At 55.1% G+C, this 22819-nt stretch overlaps 1 protein-coding gene and 1 non-coding gene across 2 annotated transcripts in view; one reads left to right on the top strand and one right to left on the bottom strand.

The window, feature by feature from the left end:
- Positions 1-832: 832 nt before the first annotated feature.
- The window catches only part of VAC14 (VAC14 component of PIKFYVE complex), a 66206-nt gene continuing 44219 nt past the window's right edge, over positions 833-22819 (top strand). Inside the window, exons 1-10 of the mRNA XM_074840215.1 lie at positions 833-969; positions 5537-5687; positions 7966-8133; positions 8808-8870; positions 9861-9968; positions 10765-10874; positions 11868-11974; positions 13434-13568; positions 13853-14005; positions 15999-16059. Coding sequence (XP_074696316.1) covers positions 866-969; positions 5537-5687; positions 7966-8133; positions 8808-8870; positions 9861-9968; positions 10765-10874; positions 11868-11974; positions 13434-13568; positions 13853-14005; positions 15999-16059 — 1160 coding nt within the window. The 5' untranslated portion in view covers positions 833-865. The remainder of the gene's footprint in view (positions 970-5536; positions 5688-7965; positions 8134-8807; positions 8871-9860; positions 9969-10764; positions 10875-11867; positions 11975-13433; positions 13569-13852; positions 14006-15998; positions 16060-22819) is intronic.
- Positions 4146-4216, bottom strand: TRNAG-GCC (transfer RNA glycine (anticodon GCC)). Its single transcript has one exon. It is a non-coding gene; the product is annotated as a tRNA-Gly (tRNA).

Below are 22819 nucleotides of genomic sequence, written 5' to 3'. Positions count from 1 at the left end.
GGACAGCCGGCTCCATAGCCTTGTTAACTTACCTCTACACAAAGAAGAAAGATACGTTCAGGATAGACATGTTTTCATTACATTCATCATCAGTAATGAGTATATGATATCTAAGCTACATCTTTCATTAATGAGCATACGTATTTTGTTAATGACTACATGCTAAGTTAGCAGCTTTGGCTCAGGGCCTGTTGTTCAGGCTGCAGTATTTCAACGCTTTAAGGCCGCACCTCGATGACTGGGCTCAGATTTGGGCCCCTCACTCCAAAAAGGCCATTGAATGACTCGAGCGTGTCCAGAGAAGGGCAACGGAGCTGGTGCAGGGTCTGGAGCACAGGTCTGATGGGGAGCGGCTGAGGGAACTGGGGGGGTTTAGTCTGGAGAAGAGGCTGAGGGGAGACCTCATCGCCCTCTACAACTGCCTGAAAGGAGGGTGCAGAGAGGGGGGATGAGTCTCTTGAGCCAAGGAACCAGCGCCAGGACAAGAGGGAATGGCCTCAAGCTGCGCCAGGGCAGGGTCAGACTGGCTCTTAGGAAGGATTTCTTTGCAGAAGGGGTTGTTGGGCGTTGGAATGGGCTGCCCAGGGCAGGGGGGGAGTCCCCATCCCTGGAGGAGTTGAAGAGTCGGGTTGACCCAGCGCTGAGGGATCTGGTGGAGTTGGGAACGGTCAGGGGGAGGTTCATGGTGGGGCTGGAGGAGCTTCAAGGGCTTTTCCAACCCAGACGATTCTGTGATTCCGTGAAGCGGCCTCCGCGCCGCCAGGGGGCGCTCTGCAGCGGAGGGGTCACGTGGGCGGCCCGGCCGCGGTCACGTGGCCGCCGGTGGCGGTGGCGGCGGCGGCGGGGCCGGGGGGGCGGCGGGGCCATGAACGCCGAGCGGGACTTGGCGCCGCTGGCGCCCAGCGTGGTGCGGGCGCTGAACGACAAGCTCTACGAGAAGAGGAAGGTGGCGGCCCTCGAGATCGAGAAGTGAGCGGCGCGGAGGGGCGGGGGTTGCCGGGAACCGGGAGGGCAACGGGGGCGGTGCCGCTCTGGGCTGCCCCAGCGCTGGCCGCGGGGCAGGGGGGGATGGAGGCCGGCTCGACGCCCCGGGAAGGGCCTGGGAGGGGTGTTGGGGGTGGTGCTGGGGCCACCTGCGGCGGTGGGGTGGCGAGAGCCGGCCCGGGATGCTCGGGTGGGTCCCGCCGTGCCCGGTGGAGCTGGCCGCGGGAGGAGACCGGCCCGGCTCCCCGGTGGGAGCTGGGGGCTTCGGGGGAAGGGGTGACCCCCGGGGTGTCCGGGACACCGGGGGGGGCTGCAGGCCTGGGAGCCCAGGGAGGGGACTCGGGTGGCACGGTGACCCTGGGCAGCGCCCGGGCAGGAGGGGCTGTCCCCCGGCGCGGCCCCGTGTCTCCCATCCCCGTGTCACCGCTCACTGAAGTTTCTCTCCGAGCCTGTCAGCGCTTGGGCACACGCGGGGACCCGCCGGTTCGGGGCGCGTGTCCCAGGGCGGGAGTCGTGCCGGTGAGCCCCTCGGTCTGGCGGTGGGTGCCACTGTGTGGAAGAAACGCCTGACCACTCGTTGGAGGTGTGGTACTTGTTGGAGGTGCGGTGCTCGCTCTCCTGTGACACTCGTGGAGGTGGCTGGCTCTGTGACCACAGCTGGGGGACACGAGGGTGTCCCTGGGCAGCGGGCAGGACCCGCAGTGGGGACAGCAGGCTGGCGCTGGGACGGCCGTGCCCATCATCCAGGGCCTGCCTGGGATCAGCCGGGGTTCATCACCTCGTGGTACCATCCCGCCTCTCCGCCGAGGTCTCACCCGAGCTCATCCCGCGCTCAGCCCGGCTGCAGGGCTGCGAAGCGCCCGCTGTCACCCCCAGCTCTTGGGTGTTGCCTTTAGTTCTTGCTGCACCGCTGCTGTTTCGGCAGAGTTCAGGCCTTCCTGTCGGAGCATCCTAGGCAAAGGTGTGCGGGCGTCTGCTGGCACGGCCGTGCCCCCTCCAGTGCTGCCCATCCACATTCCCCGTGCATCTTGTCGCTCTCGCTGTGCTGGTCGGGGTGCTTTGAGCTGCTCTGCTCCGCAGCTTTGCCTAGGAAGCACGGTGTCCTCCCCGGGCACTGCCCGAGAGCTCAGCTCATGGAGGACATCTGCAGCATCTCCTCAGGGGACAGCCCGGCGCAGGGCTGGGAGCGGCGATCCAAGCCGGAGGGTGAGTTTTGGGTGGGAGAGGTGGCTCTGGTGAGCCTGTGAGGGGAGCAGCCCGCTGCTCCTGGCAGCCAGTGATGTGGGGATGGAGCCACTCTGCTGAGGGTTCAGCAGGAGATGCGGGAGGGATGTGGGGTGGGAGCTGTGTGCCTTGAATGTGGGGCTCCTGTGTGGGAGAGTGTACATGAGCAGCAGAGAAAATGGCTCTTGGGACGGGGTGAGTGTCTGCTCAGGTACAAACCCAACCCAGCCAGCCCCTTCTTCTGTTCTGTGTGTTCCCCTTTCCCTCATTTTCTCTCTTCTTTATAGGAATAGTTCCTTAAGGGTGGGTTGTGGCAGATGTGTTGCACAGTCCTCATAACTCCACCCTCAGGAATACTTCGGTAACTGCCCCTGGGCTGCTGCTGGGAGGGGTGATACTCCTTGTCTTACCCAAGCAGCTCTGCTCTGACTTATTCTGCCCCAGGATTCGGGTTCCGTGGTTGGCTTATACCAACCAAAGGCTGATTTGGGGTCAGGCAGTTCAGCGGATCGAGCTGGAAACCCAGCGTGGGTATGAGGAGGAGGAAGGCAAGGGCCAACTCTTTCTGCAGATACACAGGTTTAGGTCAGCTAAAAGCCATCACAAAACAGCACCAGCAGGGTCTCTCCCATGTCTCTGGCATCGAGCGAGGAGGGACTTGCTGCCTCTCAGCTCAGGTACCTCCTCGTCCTCTGGCCAGTAACGTGGGAGCAGATCCTGCTGCTTGCAGACTCTCTGGTGCTGCACATTACTTTTCACAGCCTTTTGCCTCGTTAGTTAAATCTTGAGCTCTTGAAACTCTTGAAGACAGTCTGTAAAGCTATTCCTGTTCAAACAAAGCTCCATCCGTTAAATCTCGGCAGTAAAAGGATCACCCCAAGGGTTGGTGGTGCTTGAACTCGGTGTGTTTTTCCTGCTGGAGCCTGCTGCTGGCGTGGGACTGGAGGTGGAGCCGTCTTCCCTAAAGCAGCAGTTTGTGAGAGTGGGTCGGGCTGTAACTGTCGGCGAACTCGGCCTCAGAGTGGGGAGAGTGAGGGAGAAAGGGGGCAGCTGCTTTCACAGAATCACAGAATGGTTTGAGTTGGAAGGGACCTTAAGCATCATCTAGTCCCAACCCCCCTGCCATGGGCAGGGACACCTTCCACTAGCCCAGGTTGCCCAAAGTCCCGTCCACCCTGGCTTGAACCCTTCCAGGGAGGGGGCAGCCACAGCTTCTCTGGGCAACCTGTGCCAGTGTCTCACTGCCCTCACAGTAAAAAATTTTTTCCTTATATCTAATCTAAATCTTCCCTCTTCCAGTTTAAAGCCGTTACCCCTCGTCCTATCCCTACACTCCCCGATAGAGTCCCTCCCCACCTTTCCTGTAGCCCCTTTCGGTACTGGGAGGCCTCTATAAGGTCTCCCCGGAGCTTTCTCTTCTCCAGGCTGAACACCCCCAACTCTCTCAGCCTGTCCTCACAGGGGAGGTGCTCCAGCCCCCTGATCATCCTCGTGGCCTCCTCTGGACCCACTCGAGCAGGTCCATGCCCTTCTGGCGTTGGGGATCCCAGAGCTGGACACAGCACTGCAGGGGGGGGGTCTCACCAGAGCAGAGTAGAGGGGGAGAATCCCCTCCCTTGACCTGCTGGCCACTTTGCTCAGATCAGGGTGAGAACAGAGAAGGTGTTAGTCATTTTGGGGGAAGAAGCTCATAAACATCTTCTATAACGATTTTCCTGGATTACAAAATGGGTGACTGGCTGGTGGCACCTATCTGGGAGAGGGCAGCATGAGATTCAAGATAGTGCTAGAAAACCCCTGTATGCAGTTAGATAGTGGAAACTTTTGCACCTTCACTGAAGGTTAAGGTAAAGATCCTTATTTAGGCTGGGATTTTGAGATGTCTGGATCCAAGTTATAGATGGAAGTTAAAGAAAAAAGGGGAAAAAAAACAGTGTTGCATTGGCCGGGAATCGAACCCGGGCCTCCCGCGTGGCAGGCGAGAATTCTACCACTGAACCACCAATGCTCCAGCTGTGTGCTGCTGCCTGCACAGCTGCCTGCACAGCTGCCTGCGCCTCTGGCTGCCCAGTGGCTCTGCCACAGGGGAGCCGGGGCTGAAAGGCTGGTTGGGCGACCCGGGACCTTGAAGTGGTTGTGTAGGCTGGCGCGGGGTTACAGATCTCTTCATTTAAGCACAGCTGATGCGTTAAATATCTCTGGGTAACCAGCTGCAAGTTCCTGGGGAGGAGGAGCAGGTATTGCCTATAGAAACCTTGTTTGCTGTTTGTTAAGGCTTGTGCTGTTTAAGAGTATATTGAAATATACTATTAATATATTTAAGTATATGGAACATCAGCTGAAGCAATGCATGGGTGGCTGGAAAGGTCCAAAATTTTGGTGCTGGGTGTGAGTCTGGTGGGTAACAATTCCCTACGGAGCCACCAGCGCTCCTGGTGCGTGCAGAGCAGTTCTCTGCTGCCGTCTTGTGCTGTGTTTTGGGGCCCTCACTACAAAAATGACATTTAATTACTGGAGCGTGTCCAGAGAAGGGCAACAGAGCTGGTGCAGGGTCTGGAGCACAGGTCTGATGGGGAGCGGCTGAGGGAACTGGGGGGGTTTAGTCTGGAGAAGAGGAGGCTGAGGGGAGACCTCATGGCCCTCTACAACTCCCTGAAAGGAGGGTGCAGAGAGGGGGGATGAGTCTCTTGAGCCAAGGAACAAGCGCCAGGACAAGAGGGAATGGCCTCAAGCTGCGCCAGGGCAGGGTCAGACTGGCTCTTAGGAAGGATTTCTTTGCAGAAGGGGTTGTTGGGCGTTGGAATGGGCTGCCCAGGGCAGGGGGGGAGTCCCCATCCCTGGAGGGGTTGAAGAGTCGGGTTGACCCAGCGCTGAGGGATCTGGTGGAGTTGGGAACGGTCAGTGTGAGGTTCATGGTTGGACTGGATGATCTTTCCAACCGAGATGATTCTGCGATTCTGTGTTGGGGGTAAATGACCCTCGTAACCCTCCATGTTGGAAAAGGTGTTTGAAGACCTGGTGACTTCTCTTCAAGCACACAGCCACAGTGAGGCAGCCCTTGAGAGTCCATCCTGGGCTGGGAGTTCCTGAACGCTGTGAGAGGCTGCAGGAGGGCAGTGAGCTGCTGTTGGATGGGAGCGGGGAGGAGGGGAGAGCTCTGGTTTCACTTGTGGGTTCCTTCAGCGTTCCCCATTTCGGTACCACTTTCTGTGGTGTTTGTCATGGCTGAAAAATCCCTGTTTCTGATGGCTGCAGGGAGTTGACCCCCTGAGCTCAGCTATTGGGCAAAATCTGAAGCCCTCTGGGTGCTTTCCTTTTCTCTCCCCAGGCTGGTGCGAGAGTTTGTGGCTCAGAACAACACATCTCAAATCAAACACGTGATCCAGATCCTGTCGCAGGAGTTTGCGCTCTCCCAGCACCCCCACAGCCGGAAAGGGGGACTCATTGGCCTGGCCGCTTGCTCCATCGCCCTGGGCAAGGTAGGTGTGGGTGGAGTGTTTTTGGCTTGTGTTGGTTGCAGTGGGAGAGTGGTGGCTCCTCCTGGTCAGTGTGATGGGGAGACTCGGGCTGGTGGCCCTGCAGCTCCCCAGCCCCCTCCCTGCATTGCACCATACACCTGGGTTGTGTTTGAGTTTCCCCAACACACTCAGCCACATCCTTTGGTCCCTGGTCTGGGTGCATCTTGGCAGCTCCCTAGGTGTGATTTAAGTGCATCTGTCCATCCTGTGTCTCCAGCAGCTGAACTAGACTCAGCAGGTTGGGTACTAATTTGTGTTAACGGAGCTGAGACGAAGTGCAGCCCTTCCACCTCCCACTCCCAGCTCAGCTGACTCCGGCAGTACGGGCAGGGCCTGTGGGAAGCAGCGTTAAGGTATGGGCCAAACAGTGGCAGAGTCGTAGTCAAAGTAAGCAAGTGGCATAAGGTGTCAAGCTGTGCTAGCCTGAGCTAGCAGTTTTCTGGTTTACTTGCTGAATGCGTGGATCGCTCAGTCTGGTTCTGGAGGTGTTACGTTGATGCTCTTTGCATGGGAAGCTGGCTGATTTCTGTCACGATTAAGGTCTTTATAATGTTTACAAGCTCAGTAAGTTGCCTCCAGGGCTATGCCAGAGTATGTGGATTCCCGTGAAGGGGAGCACAAACTCTGCAGGCTCACAGCTCTGTCGGGCTTTTGAGTCAAACCATGTGGCTGGTTTTTGAAAGCACCTGCAAGGGAAGGAGTTGTTTTAGTCTGTAGTAAGGTGTACGTCAGAGAAAGCAGAGGGCTTGGGAAGAGCAGGCTGTGCCTGTTGGAAGAGATACAAGGTAGATTTTAATTCATTTATTCCCCTTCTAATGACAGTCACGACCGGTCTGAGCAGATGCTTCAAAGCCTGGTGACTTTTACATTAACTGCCTTTACGCTGGTGGCCGGGGGCTTCTGAGCAGCACTTCTGACTTCATCCTCTTGTTAAAATGCAGAATCTCTTTGCAAAACCCTCCTTCCCGAGGATGAGCAACACTCTGCTCTGCCCTCAGCCCAGGCACGTAAGCCACTTTCTCCTCCTGCACAGTGCGGGGACAGCTGACTCTGGGGGCTGGAGGAGTTGCTTTTGGTGGCCTTGAGGGGCCCTGGTAAGACTTAGCGTTGAATCTTTAATCTGCTAGTCTGTGTGTTGTTGATTTTCTTATCTCCTTTGCTAGACACTCAGGAAATGCCAGCCTGTTTCCCCAAAGTAGGGTTTTTTTAACTTCAAAACAAGCCAACCTCCTGCCTCCACCTCTGGGTTTGTCTGAAACTCCTGCTGTGACAGTGAATCCTTAAGCAAAAGTCTTTTGGGCTGGGGAGTGACCTCACTAATGACTATATTTGCTTGTGGGTAGAGTCAGGGTGAGTCTGGCGTGGCTCTTCCATGGTACGGGAGGACAAACTTCAGCATGTAAAATGAATCTTGCCTGAGAATTAGAGCTCCAGAGTCACTTCATCCAACAGATGTGTCCAGCTTAACTCTGCCAGCTGTTGTAGCTCCTTGTCCAGTAGCAGCTGCACAGGCTGAAGCTGCTCCTCTTCTGGTCACTGGGACCACGGTTAAGTTGGTGTTTCTGGAAACAAGAGGGCAGCAAGATGCTTTGGGCACTGCCAGTTGTCTTTCTTTTTGTGAAGCCTGTATCACCAGCTCCTCGGCACTAGCCAGTTCCTGACATTACAAAGAGTAGCCCAACACACCAAGGGCGGTTTTGCTTAACTGAAGGTGCAGGTGGGCTTGATCTGTCACTGTTTGGGATGTTCTCCCTGGTCCTGGAAACCTGGGTGGGTTTATGCCAAAACCAGCTGGCAGAGTGGGCTAAATCCTGGCTGACAGCTGGCTGCTGTAAGGGCTGGTGACCGCTGGCATTGCTGGGGACCTGCCTGCAGGGCCAAGGGAGGCAGGGATGGATTCCTCTGTGGGTCAGCCTGCAGCAGAGATGAATGATGTGCAGAGGGGGGCAGCCCCTCTGGCTTTGAAAGGGCATCTCTGGGAAGCAAAACCAGACAAGTACAGCTGCAGTAATCACTCCAGTTGCTGGCGTAGACTCCCTTGAAAGAATTTATCAGCCTGCTCAGGTGACCATCACTGTACCTGAATAATAAAATTCAATAATTCAAAATTCATTAATAAATCCTGTCCATCATAAGCCGTCATGAGCCTGAATTGTTGCAGTATGTTCCAGGGCAGCGCCACCTCTTCCCTGTCCCTGTGGCACGGTCCTCAACTAACCAGTCTCTTCCTGTCCACCAGGACTCTGGGCTCTACCTGAAGGAGCTGATTGAGCCAGTGCTGACGTGTTTCAACGATGCCGATAGTCGGTTGCGGTACTACGCTTGCGAGGCCCTCTATAACATTGTCAAGGTGGCCAGAGGTTCTGTCCTCCCACACTTCAACGTGCTCTTTGATGGCCTCAGCAAGGTATGAAGCTCCTTCTCAACCCCCATGTGTTTTTCTTTCCCGCTCTGGAGAAGTAAGACTTGTTCTCTAGTCCTTGCCTTCTTTGGGTCAAACCAATCAAGTTGTCCAAGGTTGTCTTTCCAAGTAAACTGGTTTGCTTTGACCCAGGCAGGTCTGAAGGACTGAATGAGCAGTTTCTGCAGCAGCACACTGGCCGCTGATGATGTGGGTGCTGGAGTTTGCTGTAAGATACCTTGTTCTCTGTCCTCACCCTCTGCTCCTTGTTGAGTGGTATTCGGAAATAAGGCTGACAGGACTGCTGCAAGTGAGGTGGCTCTGCGGCTTTGTGGGGTCTGTAGGGTCAAAACCATGTCTATGTACACCTGTCTTTGCAGCTTTTCACTGGAAACCTGTATTTCTCTGCCACTTGGGAGCGTCCTGCTGTCCCATGAAAACCTGTGTAGCTGTACCAGCTGTGTAGCTGGTAACGGGTGCTTGATATCCCCCTTAGGAAGTCTCTCAGGAGAGTTTGTTGGAGCCTAATGAGGAGCTGGAGATAAAGAGAGTTCTCTGTGTCCATCCCTGTAATGCCAAAGGAGAGCAATGGTCCTGTGAGCGTGCTGGGAGCTCCGCTGCAGAGCGGGGAGCAGACTGGGACCCATTGCTGCAATGGCTCTTGTTTCTGTCATTCACAGCTGGCTGCTGATCCCGACCCAAATGTCAAAAGTGGCTCTGAGCTCCTCGATCGGCTTCTCAAGGTATTTTCCCTCTCCAGCTGAGAATCCTTGGTGCAGGCTGCAGGCATGTGCTGTCTGGGGACGTGTCAGTCCCTGAGGCTGCAGCTGCTGAAACCATCCCAGCTCAGTCCTGTGGCTACTGTCAAAACATTCCTTTCTCTCACTGACCGTAGCCTCTTAGTTTAAGGGTCTGGTGACGATCTCAGGCAGTTGGATTGAGGGGCTGGTAGGTTTTCACAGTGCCACGTGTGCATTCAGCTCTTGGGAGCTGGATGTCTGGGGAAGCCAAGTTTTAGTCCGAGCAGGGTTTCAGCCCTGTCCCAGGCAGCAGAAGGGCTGTTCCCCTATTTTTCCTCCCTTGCCTAAGCGAGCAGTGATGCAAGCGGAGCTGCTTTGCTGCTGCTTCGGGGTGTGGGGCTCAGTTTCTGTTCCTGTTCTGCCTGCTGATGGGCTTTGACTCTCGCAGACCTCCCAGTTCTGTTCAGAGGTGAGTGGCTCCCTGCCAAGTCCTGCCCTCACTCCTCCTCGTTATCACACCAGTTAATGCAGCCTCCACATCGCCTACTGCAAACCTTCCGGCTGGGAGATCTGCCCCACCACGTTGGTGCAAGAGACTTACCCATGCAGCAAAATCCACCAAGTGTGTAGGAAGAGCTTTAAAGGAAGGCCCCTGATACAGGTGGTTACATCAAAGGGGCTTGCTCATGTGTGCAACATGCCACTGAGGCATGAAGCTCCCATCCTCCTCCTGTTCAGCCGGGCTGGCTCACAGCAGGCAGGAGCTTCCCTTTCTGGGTCCCGCTCATCATTAGTCCTTGCCCAAAGGGGATTACATCGCCTGAATAAAACCTCGTGATTCCTTCTCCCCGGGTCTCCTGACCCGCAGACCCATGCATCAACTGCTTGTCATCTTTTTCCTGTCATGTGCCTTATAAAAGGCCGGGTGGGGCTGGTTGTGTGGGTGTGGGGTGGTGACCATCCATCCTAACACCCTCTGCTTGGGCTCTGCAGGACATCGTGACAGAGAGCAACCAGTTTGACTTGGTAGGCTTCATCCCACTGCTGCGCGAGAGGATTTACTCCAACAACCAGTATGCCCGCCAGTTCATCATATCCTGGGTAGGTACACACGGTGCCACACGTGCCTGCCAGCCCAAACTCCAAAATACTGTGACCCGTCAGCATCCCAGCATGTGCCTGGGCAAACGGCAGATATCTCCGGCGATGTGTGAACTCAGGCACCTGAATTTACTTGGGCAGGTTTTTTTATGCCAGCAGAGTTTTTCACCTGCTTCTTTAAAATGCCAGCTCCCTGTCACCTCGCTGTTGCAGTTGCAGGGAGATCATGCTGCACTTCTGCCAGCCTGGTGCAGGACGCTGCACGCCAAGTTAGAAAACACGGTCAAAGCATTGCCTGTGTAAATAGCTTGTGGTCTAGAGGTTCCAGTCTCCCAAAGGACAGTGCCAGGCTGCTTTCGATCACCCAGCGGTGATGGAGGGATGTTCCTCTCCAGGAGGCAAGGCACCTCCACTTGCCTTCTCCTTTCTGTGGAAGGCAGGAGCTCTCAGTGCCTGGCCAGGGTCTGGGGAGAGATGCGTGCCTCTGCGCTCTCTTCCAGCCATACTGTTTGCTGTCCCAGGTCTGCCTGCATGTGTCTTGGCAATCGTTCCCGATCCCTGCTCTGTTTACAGAGCTGCGATTGGAGATGTAGCAATGCTGGAGGCTGATTGCTTGCTTCCTCTGCTAGCCCAGCTTCTTTCTGAGGTGGGCAACTCCACGCTGTCCTCTTGTCCTTCTTCCTCATCCCACACAGCTTAGCTTTGAATTCCTCGGTATCGTGCCAGGTTTGTGCTGGTGATGTTAGTTAGCTTCTCTGAAACTCACCTCTTCTTTCTTGTTCCTCCCCTGAGCTAGATCCTGGTCTTAGAGTCTGTGCCTGACATCAACCTCTTGGATTACCTGCCAGAAATCCTGGACGGGCTCTTCCAGATCCTGGGAGACAACAGCAAGGAGATACGGAAGATGTGAGTGTGGAGGCTGGTCGGGCGCGGCGGCTGCGTCTTGCTGTCTGTCCGTCCCCCTCTTCCTTTGTTGGCAACTCTTCTGTATAACTGCAGTGAAACCCCATGTGCATGGCAGGAGATGGAGCAATCTGGCTGGCTTGGTCAATGGATCAAAGTGTCCTTGGCCAGTGCCTCCCTTCACCGGTTTGTTGTGGCTGGAGTGGCTGTGGAGGACACCGTGGTCTGTGCTGGGGGATGTACTTTTGGCTCAGTTGAGCTGTTGCCTTCCCAGGCTTTGCACCCAATATCAGAGCTGCAGAGGCTCATGTGTGCTTCTAGGATGGGCTGTCAGCTCTGTGAACAAACCTGCAGCATGCGAGCCTCTCCCAGCAAGGTAGAGCACCAACCCAGCATCTCCTGGGTGGAGAAGAGAAGCAAGCACAGCGAGCTTGCTCCTCAGATGCGTTGCTGGTCTCAAGGCAGAGGCGTTTTGAAGCACAGGAGTGGCTGGGTGTTCCCAGGGAGGTCAGAGGATCTTGGCTCCTTGCACTGGGAGAGAGCAGCCAGACTTGTTTTGTAGGGCACAAGTGGTCAGGCTGGCCTGGGTCACTCCCACTGCCAAGCCCTCCTGGATCCTCCCTGCTTCGTTGTTTCCCAGCGTCCACAAATCGAGGAACAAGCACTGAAAGCTTTGGGTATCATCCTCCCCCCTGTTCCCCTCTGCAGTCCCCATCCCAGGCACCCCTCAGTCTCAACAGAGTGTCTGTGGGAAGGTGTGGGGGGCTCTGGGCAGTCATCGCCTCCATCCTCGCAGCTGTGTGCCGACTCTCCCTTGGAGCAGGGCGAGCTTGTGAGCCTTGTCCTTCGTGGCCCTGCGGCTGCGTGGAGGCACGCCTGCCGTGCCACCAGTGTCCTTTCTAGGTACATGTGTAGGACGCTGAGCTCCCAAACTTCTCTGTAACTTCTCTGTCTTAAGGCAACTGAGCGCTAACCAGCTGCTCTGCCTCTCTGCAGGTGCGAGGTGGCTCTCGGGGAGTTCCTCAAGGAGATCAAGAAGAATCCCTCCAGTGTCAAGTTTGCAGAGATGGCCAATATCCTGGTGATCCACTGTCAGGCGGCGGGTGAGTGCACAGGACCAAGCCGTAGCACCTGCCTCTGGGTTTGCAGTGCTGACCGTGGGTTCAGGCCAGTTTTCCAAGGGGCTGTTCAGCAGCTCACCCACTTGCCATTTCTTTGTCATTGTGCATGTAAATTCAGCTGATGAAGGGTCTGGAGCACAGGTCTTATGAGGAGCGGCTGAGGGAACTAGGGGGGGTTAGTCTGGAGAAGAAGAGGCTGAGGGGAGACCTCATGGCCCTCTACAACTCCCTGAAAGGAGGGTGCAGAGAGGGGGGATGAGTCTCTTGACCCAAGGAACAAGCGCCAGGACAAGAGGGAATGGCCTCAAGCTGCGCCAGGGCAGGGTCAGACTGGCTCTTAGGAAGGATTTCTTTGCAGAAGGGGCTGTTGGGCGTTGGAATGGGCTGCCCAGGGCAGGGGGGGAGTCCCCATCCCTGGAGGGGTTGAAGAGTCGGGTTGACCCAGCACTGAGGGATCTGGTGGAGTTGGGAACGGTCAGTGTGAGGTTCATGGTTGGACTAGATGGTCTTTTCCAACCGAGATGACTCTGTGATTCTGTGAAAGGGGTGAACAGGCAGCTCTACCATGATTGACACGACTGCTGTTGTACTGTTGATCCCCCAGCCTCAAATACAGGTCTGGCATCCTCCTGAAGCAGAGGTGCCTGGAAGTAAAATATCTGGCTGTGGGTGACACCTGAGGATATCCAGCACATCTAGAAGGATCTCCTTAGGGGCTTATCTCAACCTCTGGTGGCACTAGGTGCATAGGCAGGACTGTTAAACGTGTTTTGCCTGGCACTTGGTGTTAGTGCTGCACTGTAGATCCTGGCGGTCTGCTGTGTAGGCAGTGGCAGAGGGTTACAGCTGCAGCTGGATGTGTTTCCTGAGAAGGATCTTGTCCTGGAGCTGTGCTCATCGAGCTTAAACTGCTCTTTAAATGATGCTGAATGGGAGTGGGTTTCTTGTGAGACAGAAAAATAGAAATAGACTGAGACTGCTTGCTCTTGATTAAAGTGATGCCCAGTGAATTTACACTGTTTAAGTCTAAAATCTGGCCCTGCATCACTGACGGCCCCAGCAGTGCTCCCTTTTTCAGGACTTGGGGAGGTTAATAAAACCCCAGCTCTAGGGGTGATGCTTGACCCAGACACACAACTGCTACGAGTGTGACAGTGGAAATATCCTTATGCATTGGGAAGCTTGAGAGAGTACTTGCAAATGAGGAAACCTGGATTATGGATTACTGGGTTAACTCTGAAACCTAATGATTGTGTTTAATCTCAACCTCACTGCAGATGCAGGTCTACCTATCTCCTCTGGGACTAAACTGTCCCAGACTAAGGTCTCTCTGGATGGAGCAGAGGCAGCTCTCTGCTTGCAGCTGGTCCTTCACCAGCGGAGTTTGCTCAGCTGCCAGTGCTGTCCTTTCTCTCATCTTTGCTTGTCCAATGTCTTCCAGATGACCTGATCCAGCTGACAGCCATGTGCTGGATGAGGGAGTTCATCCAGCTGGCTGGCCGGGTGATGCTGCCTTACTCCTCAGGGATCCTCACCGCTGTCCTGCCGTGTCTCTCCTATGATGATCGCAAGAAGAGTATCCTTGTAACTCGGAGCTGCTCCCATTCCTGCTACAGCAACCAGCAGGGAAGCGCCTGTTTCCTGCCTCTGGGGCGCAGGGCCAGCTGCACAGCTGGAGAGGGCCAGGAGAAGTCCTCCCACCAAGTGCCAAAACCTACTCCAGCCCTTTGGATGTGAGGGGGGTTGCCGTAGCTGGGCTGGGGCAGCCCTGGTGGGACTGTGGTGGCTTCTCTGTGGCTGGCCAGATGTGGCAGCTAGCCACGTGTGGGACTGAGTGTTCCTTACACTGCCTGCACTCAGACATCAAGGAGGTGGCAAACGTGTGCAACCAGAGCCTGATGAAGCTGGTCATCCCAGAAGACGATGAAATGGATGAGGCCAAGCAGTCAATGACCCTACTGGCAGAGCCCACCCCAGAGGACTCCGTCTCTAATCCAGAGGCAGCGTCCAGCGGTGAGTTCCCATTGATCTGAGCCATCAGAGGTGTGAGGAGCGTCAAGGGAAGGTCCTCAAGAGAAGTTCTTGAGTTGGTTTGGTGTCCTGCTGCAGTTAAGGGCACATGGGAGCTCCGTGCTTTCTTTGAGTCTCGGAGTCCTGTTTCACAGCTAATCCTCTGCTGAGACAGACACGTTTGGCACTGTCTGCGTAGCAGGGTCACTGATCTGGCCCAGAGTCCAAGCAGTGCTGCGTTCCCTGGTGAGCACCCCCGTCCCCTCACCACGCTTCGCTTCAAGGCAGTCATTAAGTTGACCTGAAAAAGATGGTTTATAGTTAATGGTTTAGTGTCTTGCTATATAACATGGGAAGAGAGTAGCCCACCTGTCCTGCAGTGGCTGGTTTGAGAGTTGCTACCACCACCCAAAGGAGAGCTCAGAGAGCTGTGTTAGTCCTGGGAGAGCATCAACACGTGCGTGGAGGATGCCTGTGTTGGGGAAGGGTAGAGAACAGAAAGGAGAAGAATTTTGGGTCCTTTCCAAATGGTGCTTTTGAGACCATCGTGTGGGTATCGTCCCAGTCCTAAAATTTCCAGAACAGAAAAAAGGCAAAAGTTTGCAAGCGGGATGGGAGACCTGGAAGAGTGTTTTAAGTGAGAAGAAACTAAATGGAGAGCAGCCTGGTGGACCGAGGCCTGAAAACAGCAGTGCCTTTAGCCTTCCAGCATCCCTTTGATACTGTTGTCTTGGATTGACTAAATGCTGCTTCTGGCCCATCTTTGTTGTCCAGGCGCGTGAAATATGTGTAACATTTAAATCACACGGGCTGATCTGTTGTATTCTTCTGGGGCTGCGTGTTCAGCCCAGTGCTCTTGTGTAACACGCCTGCAAGCGGTGTTTGGGAAGTCCTGCCGTGCGGGTGAGCAGGAAGGTGGGAATTAAAAGGCTGAAGGGTTTTCCTGTACAACAGCGGCCGCGTGGAAGGCGAGGAGGCAGGGAGCTGCGTGAGGCAGCAGTGTGTGGGGCTGGCAGGAGCAGGCAGCCGGGGCATGCAGGCAGCACGCAGGGCAGCACTGGTAGAATTCTCGCCTGCCACACGGGAGGCCTGGGTTTGTTTTCGAGGCAATGCAGCAGCTTTTTGGGAAGGTCTGGAGGGGAAAAATTTAGTGCCGTAGTGCAGCAGCGAAAAGTTTTCTTTTTTTATTCCTTATTTGTCCCGAGAATACCTCCTTTTATTAAAATCTATTGCAGAAGAGCTTTAAAACATCAACAGAAGCTTTAGTTGCTTGAATCTCTACCCCTTTGGGGTTGGACTGCACCTTGAAGCAGGCAGGATCAGATCAACCTGTGATGTTTTCACCTCACAAACCCTCAGCTCTGCTCCCTGGTTGTGCTGATGTCGTGGTGCCGCTGTGTGCGTGAGTAGAGGCTGTTGGCACAAGGGAGCGTGAAGATTGGCACAAGGGAGCATGAAGAGTCAAGTTCATCCTGTCGTGCTTTGTCACCATGCTTTTAAGACCCAGTTTCAGCATAGAACAGAGGTTGGAAAGCTGTTTGGGTCACTTGGCTTTCACATGAAGTCATGCTGCAGGAGAGCTGGCACTGTGGAGATCTCCTGGGTTGAATTCAGCCTTTCCTGTGCTTGTGTGGTATCTCTAGGCGTTGAAATCTGGACGATGGAAGGCAGCTGAAACCATCAGGATGTGTCTGGGTCTCCTTTGCAGAGGAGGAGACCCAGTTTGGGGCAGACTTCTAAAGCTGTGCAACCTGCATTTTGCCAGGAAAGTGCAGTCCTGTACCAGCTTTGTCCAATACCTCTGGCAGTGGAGAAGAGCTTGACAAGGAGTGTAAAATGCTAACTGCAGGCAGAAGGGACCCACAGGGTCCCCGGAGCCTCAGACAATGGCTGCTGATGTCTTTGCAGAAGGTCACGCAGCTCTCCAGCCTCCCAGTCCTGCTTTCTGCCTTCCCTTCCATCCCACTAACTGTGTCTCCCTTTTATCTGCCCCCAGGCTCTCTGGATGCGTCTGGTGACTCCAACTTCAGCAACAGCAGTGTCTTCACAGTAACCAGGTAGGGTCTGTTTGTTGCTTCAGCGTGGCTTGAGAACAAGGGAAGGCTTCTCAGGGTAGAGACAATGACTGACAGATACTGACAAAGCTGCAGGGAGGGATGGCTTGGGCTGGAAAGCATTTGGGGTCTCCTGGGTCACTGTGGGGTAGATGGTTGGGGATGCTCTGGGAGTTGACTGCTTCTCTCTGATGTGTTTGCAGCAAAATGTCTTGACTTTTTTTGAATTGAGGTGTTTGCCCCCCCCAGGAGACCTTGCAAAGCCCCCAGGGCAGTCTGGTGAGGCAGTGAGTGTCTCTGCACTTGGGATTCTACATCTCACCTGTCTTCAAGCCCCCAGGTTGGGCACTCCGGCTTAAAGATAGAGTGAAGGTGAAGAGAGGATGGTTGTCTTGGTCGTGGTTCTTCTAGCTTGGCCAAAATAGGAAGCATTTGGTTCCCTCCTGCCTTTCCAGAGGAATGGAGGTGGAGGAACAGAGGTGTGCTAGTCTGCCAGAGGTGCAGAGACCTCAGGAGAAGGTGGCATGTGAACTGTGGGGCTGGCAGAAGAGCTTGGAGAGCACTTGACCCTCTTTCACCACACTGCAGCCCTCCGTACCGCAGTCCTGGCAGCCCACCACGGCACGGTGCTGTGGGGCTGCTCCTGCAGCCACGCCATCCAGCTCCAGCCACTGGAGAGGCGAGGGGTCTCGGCAGTGTTTGCTGCCAGCCTGTCCCCCTGCCAGCCTTGCGTGGCATTAGTCAGCTCCGTGCCTGCGGAGAGCAGCTCCGTGCCCAGCACGATCTCTCCCGAGATCTCATCTAAATCATCTCTCCTGCAAATACCTTTCTTCCCATCCAGCTGTCGGTGAATCTGGGGACAAATCCATCTGCTCTTATAATGCACCTTTCCTTTTGCTGCCTGCAGTTCCCTCCTCAGAGGTTGTGATTTCCAACAATTTTATTGTGCTGATGCGTATGTTTATTTGTTGTTGCGGGCCCCAAAATAAGATGTGTTACTCTAGCTGCATCCTACCAGCGAGGCTAACGTGTGATGCCCATCATAACACATCCCAGAGCTTTTCAGCTTGATGGTTTGTATCCTCTGTTCCTTTTTTGCAGTCCTGCAAAGCCCAGCTACTCCCTGCTCTTAATGAGGCCCTTAATTTTTTCTTCTCTTGAAAGTACAGGTCTTTTCATTTGTGCCTAGATTATGTTTTATGGCTGTTAAATGGTTTTTCCTGGCTTTGCTGGGATCGCTGTGTCCTGGCCCTGCTCAGCCATTAAAGTCTAGTGGGTACAGAAGTGGGCATGTGTAGGGCTGAAATTGGGAAGGGAGAGAGTGCTGAGTTCAGGAGGACAAGTGATAACTGCATCTCTGTGCTGAAGAGCTTGCACCTGGGGGAGAGAGGGAGCAAAGACCGAAGGGGGACAGAAGCAGGGAGAGCTGGAGTGACTTGGTCACAGTGTCACTGAGAGCCAGGAGAACGGCTGTCGGAGCTGAAGCAGTCTGCCAGCTCCCCAAGCTCCAGGGAAAACCACCTGGGACAGCAGACGAGACCCCTCGTGTCTCTAAGAGACCTGATTTTGCAGAGAGACTTGTTCTTGAGCAATCCTAAGCCTTTTTAAACAGGAGACTCCAGGTTTTATCCTGGGGTTTACCTGCCCTGAAGTCCATTTCCCCATCTGTGTGACCTCTCTGCTGGCCCCGTGTCAGGACCTGCAGCATCTTTGCTGTGGGACCTGTTGTGGGGGACTGGCACGGGGTTAGGGGGCTCTACATGGCTGACAGGAGCCCTGGACACCTGCCTGGTGCTCCATCTATTGCTCAGGCTGTCTGACTCGGCCCCGGAGCCAGAGGAAGGCGAGAGCTGGCACCCGGAGCTGGTTGCAGCTGTAACTCACACCAGGGAGCAGGCAGCTGCCTGCATGCTGAATGCCCACTGGGTGTCAAGACAGGACCGCAGGAAACCGTTGCCTTGCTTTGAAAAGCTGGAAAGCCTGCGAACGGAGGAAGTTGCAGCTGCCTTTTAAGATGAAGTCACTCTTCGCTTGTGTTTTTGTTCATTCCCCCCCCCCCCCCCGCTTCCCCCAGTCTCCTCCGGCGAGCGAGTGATGGAGCGTGGCCTGGTGCCAGGCGTCCAGCTCTCACGCCCCCTTCTCCTGCCCTCCCCGCGCAGCAGAGTCTGCAGAGGGAGAGCGCTGCAGCAGCGGCGAAAGGAGGAGGACCTCGGTCAGCAGGGGCGGAGGAGCTCATGGCCCAGCGTCTGCAGAGAGACGTCTTCCATGAAGATGCCATCCAAGAAGATGACGAGGTCTGAATGCTCAATAGATGGATGCTGGGCACGTTCCTATGGCCACAAACTGACACACGCACCCCCAGGCTCCTAAAGCATGCTGTCGGCAATCCAAAATGCTTTCAGGGTAATTGCCAGCTTCCTGGTGGCATTCGCTGGGAAATGGGGACTGTGACTGTGCCGGGACAGAAACTGGCTCCTGGGAGAGCCTGGCTGCACAGGGCTGGGGGGGTCCCCATGCAGGTGGTGGTCCCCACTTCCAACTTCTGCAAAAGCCATCATTGGAAGTGGACCAGAACTGTGTTCCAGAGGTGCTGGAGCCGTCCCATGCCCTAGCTGACCCTGCCGATGCTGCAAGTGCTGGTGTGAGCCCAGATCAGGAAGGGGAAGTGGAAGCGCGGCTGCTGGAGCAGAGCCCGGCCTTCCTTCCGTCGGTCTGAGCTGCTGCAAGAGAAGATGCAGATGTCTGTCCTGTGTCGCTGGACCAAAACAGCTGGGAAGTGCCTTTTAGGCTCTTGTAACTGCATCGGTGTTTCAACACAAGACCTGGATGGTTTGAGACAACTTCCTAACCGTACTGCCGGGCAGATGGTCAGGCATGGCTGGCAAGTGGTCAGCAGGGCTGCCTGGGTTGGATGCGTGGCAGCTGGACAAGGGTGATGGGACCACGATCCCTCACCAAACTAGAAAAGGGGCGTGGGGGCTCCAGAAGAGCCTATGTGATCCTTCCTGATTCAAGGAGGGCTTCTTGGTTTGGGTGGTGTTCAGCAGCACGTGGACACGTGAAGCTGCTTGTTGCTCTGTAGGAAGGATAAACAGCTGCCACGTGGCTGAACTGCCCGAGGCTGCGTTTAAATCGGACTTTTAAACATGGTAATTAGGGCTTTGTACAAAGCGAAAATTGCTGCTGCTTGTGCTGGAAGTCACCATAGCCCCGTGCCCAGAGCCTTGGGTGCCCAGAGCCTTGGGTGTGCAGCCGGTGAGCTGGGGAGCTCATGGAGGTGATGAACACTTGGGGTAGGGATGGTGCTGGGTGCCCTGCAGCACCCAGAGGACGGTTGGCTGAAGGCAGCACCATGTCTTACTTTGAGCTCATGCACCAAGCCAACCTTGGAGTCCCTTTCTCCAGCAGCTTGTCTGGTGGAGTCTGCCTTGCTGCAGCTTTCAGGTCCAGGGTGTCCCCTCAGGGAGAATCCTCCTGGCCCTCCTCTCCAGCCTGGAGCAAGGAGACGGGTTCCCTTCACTGCTCCCACTGCGCCGTGGGGTAGATGAGCTGGAGGAGGACCTCAGGCACCCTACCCCAGCCCTTGTCACGGTCATCTACAGCTTGTTGGACTGGATGCCTCTGCCTAGACCTTAGCCTCATCGCTTCCCCAGGAGATCAGCTTGCGCCGGTGCTGTGGGCACTTCCAGTACTTGGAACCCACAGTAAGCAGAAGGAAGCCAAGAGTGCCAAAATAAGAGCGATGGAGGACAAGAAAGCGACAGCTTGTGGGACCGATAGCAGAGAGGAGCTATTTACCTCCTGGCCGCTGGCTCGAGCCCGTTGAGCAGCACAGCTGCCAGCCCGTATGGGAGCTGCTCTTGTGACTTGGACCACAATGAAAGGACCTGGATATTTCCACCCTTGGCAAGGCCGCTTAAAGGCTAGAGCCTGGCCTAGACCTTAACCTTGTCTGAAAATGGGGTCAGGAAAGCAGCTGGGCTGGGCAGGAGGCCAGGAGAGAGATGACAGCTCAGGCATTGGCAGAGAAGAGGCGACTGCTGAGGAGAGAGATGGCAGAAGCCCTTGAAGAAAAGGGAGAAATGAGAAAATGAGTTGATAAGGGACACAGGGTGAAAAACATCACTGTGGGTTGAACACGGTGGGAAAGTGAGCTCTGTTCCCGTGCTGGAGGATGCTTTCTGAGAAGGGGGTATGTGCTGGGGGGTGGGTCTCCTGCCCTACCACTCAGCTTGAGCAAAAGGTACCAGTATCCAGAGGTGAGAGCCTGGTACAGCTCCTATTGTTGGTTAATTCGCCCTAAAAACATGTTCCCACCATCGCAGGCGAACCACAGAGGCGGTGTCAGGGCTGCGTTCATCCTCCGGAGGAGAATCTGGGGTAGTGGGTTAGATGGAAGCGATTGCATCTGACATCTGCCCTGCCGCAGATGCCGGCGGTGGGAGCTGGCGTGGCAGGCCCAGAGGATCCTGTTAACGCGGTGCTGTTACTGCTGCTCCCACTCCACGCTGCCTGGGGATTAAGGAGAGCCAGGGCGAGCTGCGAGCCCGCTTTGGAGCTGCAACCACGGCAGCTCTTGGTGTGCTCGGCTGCTCCCTTCCCCCCTGGAAAGGCAGCAGCCCATGGAAATCTGGTGCCGCTCCATCTTGGAGGCAGAGGAGGGAGCATGGTCGGTTGGGAGATTTTTAGCCCAATTCCACATGTTCATCGGAGCTCTTGCCTTTCAGGAGGGTGCCCTGGTTTTGTGCTGTGTAAATGAGCTGCTTCTCCACCGGCAACCCCCCTAAAAGGTTTATCTCAGCAGATGTGGGGAGAGGATAGCCGGCGAGGAGCTGTGCCAGCTCTTTGCCATCCACTTTAGCAGGAGCTGAGCCCGGCGGAGCTGCAGGGCAGTGGTGTGTGATATGGCTGGGGTCTGCCTGACTCGAGCTGAGCCCGACACTGCCAGCCACCTCCTGAGGTCAGCTCGGGTGGATTTTGACTTGAGCCGCCCAGGCTCTGCCCACAGCCCACTTCTGTGCGGGTGCTGCACCACTGAGGAAGGGGTTTTCATGAGCAACTTTGGCACGAGCTGGGCTGGAAATGGCGCGTTGGTGTGCTGGCAGCAGTCCAGCGTCCTCCTCTAACGATACCACCCCATGTCCTCCTCGCCTGCCTCGCAGCAGTGTGGAGCTGCTGGATGTGACAGCATCGAGGCCACCTCCAAACCGGCCGGCTTCACACGCCTCTTCTCTGTGCCATCCTTTCAGCTGCTTCCCTCTGGAAACACACAATACCCTCAGGTTTTTTCCCCATCCTTCACAGACGATGCATATTTTGGCGTGGAGATGTAACTGGGTTGAGGATTCGTGCTCCTCTTCCATCAGGAGTCCCGTGCCGGGTGGGTGGCTGGGTGCACCACTGCAGCAGGAGCTGGTTTTGCAGGAAAACCAGATACAGGGCTTGTTCAGGCTGGCTTAAATGGCCTGGGACTGCTCCCTTGGACATCTCCTCTCCCAAACTTCCCGTGCTCTAGGTTCCTCCTTCCCCTTGCTTCTGCACGTCTGAGTGTTTGGCCCTCAGCTGTTGTTTGCAACATCAGAGCAAAACTTAGTCCAACTCAAAATGCAATTTGCAGACCCCGGCATCTGTTACGTGAGGCAGATCAAGCAGTCCGATATCTGCAGAGCTGTGAGGGGCTGCAGCCTCCTCATCTCGCCCTTAGAATGTGTGTCCTGGGGAAGATCAAATCCCATTAAGCCGCAGCTCTACTTGCAAATTATACCATATAAAAATCTGCCCCTTAGGATTTCTTATCAAACGAGACGCAGAGCAGCTCTGCGTGCGCTAGAAAAATCGTCAAGAGTCTGGTTCAGCCTTGAATAATTCAGTAGCTTGGGTAGGACAGGAGTGACTTAGCTCTTCAGTGCAGCTACCTCTTGGAGGTCTGCTTCAACCATCTTGGCTCCAACCATCTCAGGTCCAACCATCTCTCCTTAACGTAGTGTCCTGTGACAGATAATTCCCACATTCTTGCTGTTGGAAGAGATGGGAAACCATCAGGTAGACCTCAGGATTACAAACAGGACAAAAAAATGCTGTGACATCACCTCCGCTGCGTTGGGGTCACCTGTCCCAGTGCAGGTCCCAGCTGTTTGGGGAGAAACTGAAGAGTTTTTCACCGTAGTAAGAGCTAAGGGTCTTCAGGCTGTTGGTGTTATAAAAGAGGCAATGTCCCAGTGAACTAAGGGAGTTGTTTGCTTTCTTCCCTGGTTGGAGACCAAGAATTATCCTCATATTTTGGGATGGCTTTTGGGAAACAAGATGATGTTCTCAAGGCAGCCTTGTAGCAGAGAGCTGTGTCCCAAAAACACTGCCAGCCAGGGCACCATCTGCAGTCCTCAGCACGAGTCCGCTGGGATTAGCGGAAGCTGAATGTCCTCACCTGGTTGGGTGGCCCCAACTAGTGGAGTTTGAGGCCACGTGGGTTGGTGTTCTCTGGAGATGTTTGAGCTGATCAAACTTGAGTGGGATCCTGAGTGCATTTTATGGATCTCTAGTCTTTGAATCCCAAGCCTGGTGACTGCAATACAGACCAGTTTCTCAACACAGCCATGGTACTGGATTCATCTAGCATGGTGTCTTGTCATGCGTAGGTAGCAGCTGTTTTGGGAAAGTGGTAGACCTTCAAGCCTGGAAGATTTCTGTTGTTTCCAAAGCAAGCTTCTGGTGTGTTGCTGTGTCTCTCATGGTGCTTCCCCATCTGGTAATGCCCATCAGAAGC

Source organism: Strix aluco, chromosome 14 (assembly GCF_031877795.1).
Source record: "Strix aluco isolate bStrAlu1 chromosome 14, bStrAlu1.hap1, whole genome shotgun sequence".
Taxonomy (NCBI): domain Eukaryota; kingdom Metazoa; phylum Chordata; class Aves; order Strigiformes; family Strigidae; genus Strix; species Strix aluco.
Note: the sequence above shows the minus strand (reverse complement) of the source record. Positions and strands in the feature narration are given on the sequence as shown.